At 38.3% G+C, this 6,934-nt stretch overlaps 1 protein-coding gene across 2 annotated transcripts; it reads left to right on the plus strand.

Moving 5' to 3' along the window:
* The first annotated feature begins 21 nt into the window (after positions 1-21).
* On the plus strand, positions 22-4,439 carry LOC125017891. Of its 2 annotated transcripts, none has more exons than XM_047601421.1 (6): positions 22-120; positions 239-344; positions 2,571-2,630; positions 3,011-3,249; positions 3,370-3,517; positions 3,751-4,439. In XM_047601421.1, the coding sequence occupies exons 2-6, from the start codon at positions 305-307 to the stop codon at positions 3,915-3,917; spliced, it is 654 nt and encodes a 217-aa protein (XP_047457377.1). In that variant the 5' UTR covers positions 22-120; positions 239-304; the 3' UTR covers positions 3,918-4,439. The 2 variants fall into 2 exon arrangements, with proteins under 2 accessions (XP_047457377.1, XP_047457378.1); XM_047601422.1 differs by lacking the exons at positions 22-120; positions 239-344 and adding exons at positions 1,193-1,594; positions 1,677-1,762.
* The last annotated feature ends 2,495 nt before the right edge of the window (positions 4,440-6,934 follow it).

Raw genomic sequence — 6,934 nt, forward strand, 5'->3', positions numbered from 1 at the left:
AAAAACTCGTTACTATGGTTACACCCCGCCAGCTAGCTGCTGCAAATGAGAGTGTGGGCGTTAACTAACGTTATATGGGACCGACTTGGATTGGAGCTAGGACTGACTGTTTCATTGCAGGTAAATTAAAGCGCTGTATCCAGTGCTCATAATTTGTAGTTCAAATCGCACACCCTTTGAATGTTATCGACGTTTTTAATGTGTTTTCAGTGTTTATTGTGTAACGTTATCGTTGCAGCCGAACAGATACAGTGAGGCGAGCTAACGTTAGCGGAGCTAACTAGCTAGCTAAGTCACCAAAAGCATGGAAGAATTGGATGATGTCTCAGTGTCGACTTTAAGGAGTAATGTATGCAAATATTATTCTTTATCATATATGAACGTACGAATTCAGAGGCCTAATTGAAGCAAAAAAGAAAAAGCTAATTGCTTCCTGGCACTGCTCCACATGTGATCCGCTAACGTTCCAGCAGCACTGCGGGCCTTGAACGCCATTTTGTTCCCCCTAAATTCATAAACTGTGAAGACTAGTCAACTAATGGCGACAAATGACAATTGTTGATCACTAGGAAAATTCTTAGTTGGTGGCAGCTCTAGTGATACTAGTAACGTCTATATGACAACAGCAGCCAATGAGGTATCTACATTTCTATACTAAGCTGGTTTGCACTAGGTACCTACTTTGAATGAAGTGTCAACCTCAAATAGTGTCATGAAGTTTCATTTCTAGGGCACTGTTTCATCTTGCTATGTTTGTCTTCCAATGTTTTCATAGCTGCAAACATCACAGAGACAATGATGAGCATTCCCGAAGACTTGCAGGATCTTTTCCCAGGCCCAGAGAACTTTTTTACAGAGAAAAGCAGTCTGGCATGCCTGTCATGGTGCGTTGGAGGAGGTCAGTTTCTCAGTTCAGTGGCCTAAACTAACCACCTATTTATGTTTGCAGCAGCACAATGAGCTAACAGCACAGTGTTTTTGGATCAGGCGTGGTCATCTACATGTGTGTTCAATTCAGTTTAGATTAATTGATAGGTGTTCCGTTAGTTGATGTAAGCGATTTCACCGCTAAAATGGAACATTGCTTATTTATACGTAGAGCTATCAATGCTACACTGCATTCTATGTTGTCACAAAAAGCAAAAATGTTGCTTTTTGCACTAGATCATTATCTTTTATTTTACAGGAATCTGGCCAAGAACACTCAAAATTATCGGGCAGTTCCTCCTTTAATGCGTCACCCATGCAACAGACATCCACTCCTGTGAATGCAAGTCCTGCAAAGTACACAGCCCCTGAAAAGGTTGTGAAGTTATCCTTTCCAGAATACGTATTGCACACCGACACAGAACTTGAGCAAATCCAACAACAGTACTTTCAGTTGTCGAAGAGAGGCGAACAGCGCAACTGCCAGATGTCAAAGGAGCTCAGATGCTGGCTCATTCGAAACACCATGACCAGTATGATTGCAATCCTGAGGGCAAAGGGGAATGAAGAATCACACAGATACCCATCAAAGCCAGAAATCACAGCAATGGCAAACAGAATCGTACTGTACTACCCCATGCTGCAGGACTAAGGCCTCGATACATGGGTAAGTGAAATGCATTCAGTTGATGACTGTGTTGGACATTTTAAGTAGCGATTCGAAAAATTAAATAAAATGTCTTGTGCAGGTTACTGTGTACACACAGCTGTACAAAAGACTGCAAAATGTGAGATCCCCCCAAAAAAGAACTTCAGATGGCAGACATTCAAAGAGGTGAGCTGTAACTAATAATTATTTTCATCAAAGATTCATCTGTTAATCATTTTCAAGATTAATTGATCAGTTGTGTGGTCAGTATAAAGTCCAAGGTGATGTCCTCAAAAGTCTGGTTTGGTCCACAACCTAAAGATATTAATTTCACTGTCATAAAAGACTAAAGAAGCTAAAAAATATTCACATTTGAGAAGCTTAAATCATATTTGGACATTCAACAAAGAAAAATGACTCAAAATGATCAATCATGTCACTGTCCTGGGTGATCAGTCTCTAGTGTTTCCTCACTTCCTGTTTTTAATTAGTGCTCTTATTTTAGTGTTTGACTACAAAGTAATTGCTTTGAATGTGTGTGGGGGATATTGCATTTTATTACAAAGCACTTTGTGTTACATTTTGTTTGTATGAAAAGTGCTATACAACTAATTGATTAAATGGACAGAAGTAAAAGGCTTTAAAATGGACATCAGAGGATAGGTATTTACACTACATTTGTCCTGTTTTATTATCAGTTTATTAACATTATTGTAGAAAATAAGTTTTAACAGAAATCTGGTATTAATAAAAATCTTTTGTATCATTTTGAACCAAAGGGTACAGCAGTGCCTTTTAGTATCAGTCTACTGTGCAACATTACTTTCTATAACCTCTCCAGCATATCAAATAATGTTAAGTATTTAAAACCCATGTGTCTCATTAGTGGCATTTTTGCTCTTTTTAATTGAATTTAATTTTTGGTTTGAAAATACCAAAATGATTCTTAAAATACATTATCCTATCAGAAATATGTCTGTGTTATGTGTTGAAGGAAAAAGAAGATCCCAAAGCCTACCTGAAGAAACACCCTCTGCCCTGTCCAGTCCCAATGGTGAGTTTGTCCAACTGCCTCATGACTGTGTGTAGTCGGGGTGTGTGTATCTTTGTAGGGGTGCACTTGTGTGCCTACATGCAATTGTATGTGATTGCCTGACCATATGAGTTTCGAACAAATAGTTCTCTTGCATTTATCATATAAAAAATGATTTGATTTTTTAAAATGGCATTTAAATGGTTAAAATTCCAAAAATGAATAGGTATTTGGTAGTTAGGATCAGGGCTGATATTTGTTAAAAGATTTAATTCCATGAAAGTTTAATATTAATGTATGATTTTTGTAGCAGTTTTTGGACATATTCTTTGTCATGCAACAACATGGGATGAACTTTTTTAAACTGAGGCATATTAATCATGTATTTTTGTGTCTTACAGCTAACAAGTCTGCAGATATTGACAGTCCAGACACCTACAGTCCAGCAACCTTGACCAAGCACTACAAGACCCTACAAACTTTGTATAAAAGAACAAATCCAAACCACCAGGATGTCTCTCATCTCTTGGATTTGGAATTCGTAGCCAGAAGAGCATTCATTGATTCAAATACCGTTCGCGAAGAGGACAGACACGAGAAGGTTCTCGAAGCATATCTTTGTTTCAAGGACGTTGGACATGTAAGTCATTATTGACTGTGCATGATTAAAACCATGGTATCACGCACAATGTTTAAAATACTAATTTCCTCTTAAATGATATATTCAAATGTCTGTATTGGTATATTTGATATTTCATAGGTGATGGAGGAGCTTCAACGCATTTTGGATAAGGATAATACCAACTTCATCGATGAACTGAAGGGAAGATGGCATGACTTCTGCCAGAAGGTGCAGTTTTTTGGTATATGGAAAAAGGTGCAGAAACCCCCAATAGGAATGGACAAAGGTAGGGAATGCTGTTTTGGTGTTATTAGTGAATAGGGGTTAGGGTGGACCTTCGGGCATGTTAATTGTCAAGTACATGAGCTAATGTTTTGTCGTCCATCTTTTTCATCTTTTATGGCTATCCCATTATTTGCTGAATTTTTTTTAAGCATTGTGTCTGTTGTATACCCTTTGATCAGATTTGACCTTGTGCACTTTGTCCAAGTGTTTAGTAATGAATCTTTTCCTGTACAGATGAACAGGCTCTTGAGATCCTACGTGTGCTGCCATCACTGTTCCCCTCCACATCTGCTCCTCCAAAGAGGGTACGAGATGCGAGTGAGACTCTGCTGCATGTCCTCGAGCTGTGTAAAATGTTGCAGGATCATTTTGACTGGTGTATCAGACAAAATTATAACTAATGGTGCTGCCTCTGATGACTCCCTATTTATTTCCTATTCACATACTGTATGTTCTAAGCCTCAAAGACACCTAAAACATTTGTTTTTAGAAAGAGGATTTTTTTTACGGAGTAGATGTCTTGGCTATGCCACAATATGTACAAAAATGTGTGCATTACATGGTAGCATGTTTTATCATCCTAATGATGACCAAGCAAGACTAGTCTAGCCTTGGTTTTTAGTTCTTTTGGAAGGCTAGATGTGTGTAAACAGTAAATGCATTGGGGATAGTTAAAAACAGCACTTTCAGATGGAGCTTTCTTAGTACTGTAACTTTTGTCAGAGTTTTGCTTTGTAAAGTTAAGTGTTTGTAAAAAAAAAAAAAAAAAACTCTACAATTTTGTTCGTGTATTGAGGGGCACATTGGTCAGATGTTTGGACCTGGCCTAACCTTAACAGTGCCAAAATGTTTATGAAGCTGTTTCCCTCAGTCCTCTGGGACTTTTTGCTGTTTAAATAATAATAAAAAAAAAGTTGGTTAAATGCAAGACTAGTTTTATTTTTTTATGTCTTATAAGAAGTAGTTAATGTCTTGAATCTAGCAGGTGAATGTCTTGAATCTAGAGCAGCATTACTTTTGTAGAGCTTATAATAAGGTCAATACACTTGAGATGATGACAGGATGGTAAATTACAGCTTATTATGGCAAAAAAGCACTGCCTAATATGAGTCAGGAATGCTAACTCAAGACATTTTGTTTCAAAATGCCAGTTTCTGATCTTATTTCAAGTAGGTGGTGGACTTAAATCTAGAACAGTGTAACAATTATAGAACTAAAAAATTAGTTAAATACACTTGAAACAAACAGGATGACAAAAAAAGATGCTACTTTTGAGGGGAAAATACTATTTTTGAGCATCACAAGCTTATTATGAGACACAAAACATCACAATACTAGTAATGTATAGCTAAAAATGAGTATTCCCAGCTAATTTCAAGACCACTCTTATCTTCTAAGGCTTATATATAATGTCTTATTTCAAATAAAGAACTTGAAATCTTACCGAGAGAATTTTCACTCGTTCCATTGGCAGATTTGTTTGCTTACTACAAGCAAAAATATCTTGTATTCATTTTTTTTTTTTTTTTTGCTTGTTTTTGGAGTGGCCTTTTTTCCAGTATATCATTAAGAATGAGCCAAGCTTTATTTTAGCCACTCATCCTGACACTTCCTCCAGAGAAGCCCTCCTGGAAATGTAACAGACAGAGAGAAGTGACAGTACACAAGATAGGGGTATTTTCGAACCCCAACTGTGAGTCATATGGAAATTCAAAAAAGACAGATGACAGATGAGCCTTTCATGAGAAGCCCATTCTAAAAGAGAACAATGCCACCGGTTACGTAGTAGAGTCCTTAGATGGGACAGTCCACATCCCCCTGCCCAGTCTGATCGAGTGCAATGACAATGACATCCCAGAGCTGGACCCTAAAGCCTGCATACTGATGCTGCATCAGCAGGGTTCACAAAGTTCATAAACAAATAAGTGGCTCTCAGGATGCACCCTATGCACAAAAATTTGATTTGGGGGTGGTTACAGTGGGAGATGTGTGTCTAGGTGGGGTTCACAAAACGATCACAGTGAATGCTTTACATACCAACACAACAGAGAGAGGTCGACCAACATGTTTCCAGCCTTGTCCTAATCTATTTAATGTGAAAGAGAAACACTGCAGGATCCAGATCCCCTGCCACGGCACACCACAACCTAACGACAGATCTTGTGAAACGGACCATCCCGACAGTTGTGTGTTTGAACAAACCAAAAATGACAATCAGGTCTCACCATCAATTGAAGACAATGTCTTCATTGAAATAATGAAAGAAGGGATGAAAAGGGATGCAAACAATAGTTGGATAGCTCCATTACCATTCAAGCCAGCACGGCCAAGGCTCCCCAACAACAGGCCACAAGCCATGAATGGGCTGATGTCTCTGATCTGCAGTGTTGACAGGAACCAGAAATGAGAGATCAGTTTGCAGCTTTCATGGAAAAGATTTTCCAAAATGGCCATGCCAGAGATTGCCCCTCCGTTAAAGGAGGACGAAGGGAGGTGGTACCTGCCTCTGTTGGGGGTGTATCACCCTAAAAAAACAAAGCAGATCGGAGTTGGTTTTGATAGCAGTGCATAGTACAACCGACTGTCACGCACAGCTTGGGGTTCGAAGGGTCACAGGTTCGCCTCCCGCCCTGTCCGTGGCTGTGGTGCCCTGAGCAAGCACCTAACTCCCAATATGCTCCCTGGGCATTGTTTTACCATTTACGTTTAACTGTAGAATAAATACTCAACTTATTGAGTTTAAAAGTATTCAACATTGTGGACAATCCCTTCTTTTGGAGCCATGAGGACAAGGATGGTCAGTTAAAGAAATACTCTCCGTCAGTCACATGGATTTAAAGTGGTAAAAGACCACTACAAGTACCATTTCAGCAAGATATTGGGACTTGTCTTTAGACAATGTATCTTGAATATCTTGTTAAGTGGAAAAAGTCTCATATGTCATGAGTTTTTTTGACATTTGAAGAAGTTTTTAAGATGCTGTGTTATTTGCAAAAGATAAACCATCTTCTTTCAGTAATTAGACTTGTATGACTTGAAATGTATCTTGTTTATAGGAAAGCCTTAAGTTTCAACGGATTTTGAAAAAACTCATCAGATAGTGACTTTCTGGAGTCTCTGCTGTTTGCCTCACGGTGATCACAAGACTAGGGATTCCCAGAATGTTGAAGTATTAGTTCAGTCAAAATAAAACTCCAAAAAAATTACACAATAAATTACAAATTACAATACAGCCCTCATTACAGATTAAACGAAAATGAGAGATGGCACACTCCATGGCTATTTCCATCTCTGAAAAACAACGTGTTATATTCAGAAACTAAGTGAGCATAATGAATGAATGAATAATACATTCACCTGATTTTTTAAGAAGTGAGACGTCCCACTTTTTTATCGTGACGGTTGAAAGTTGGACATG

Source organism: Mugil cephalus, chromosome 12 (assembly GCF_022458985.1).
Source record: "Mugil cephalus isolate CIBA_MC_2020 chromosome 12, CIBA_Mcephalus_1.1, whole genome shotgun sequence".
Taxonomy (NCBI): Eukaryota; Metazoa; Chordata; class Actinopteri; order Mugiliformes; family Mugilidae; genus Mugil; species Mugil cephalus.

Excerpts from the sequence above, each read along its gene's own strand:
- LOC125017891 (XM_047601421.1), top strand. The coding sequence starts at position 305 with ATGGAAGAATTGGATGATGTCTCAGTGTCGACTTTAAGGA. Across the intron at positions 345-2,570 it reads CTCAGTGTCGACTTTAAGGA|GAAAAAGAAGATCCCAAAGC; the intron begins GTAATGTATGCA and ends TATGTGTTGAAG. Across the intron at positions 3,250-3,369 it reads GTTTCAAGGACGTTGGACAT|GTGATGGAGGAGCTTCAACG; the intron begins GTAAGTCATTAT and ends GATATTTCATAG.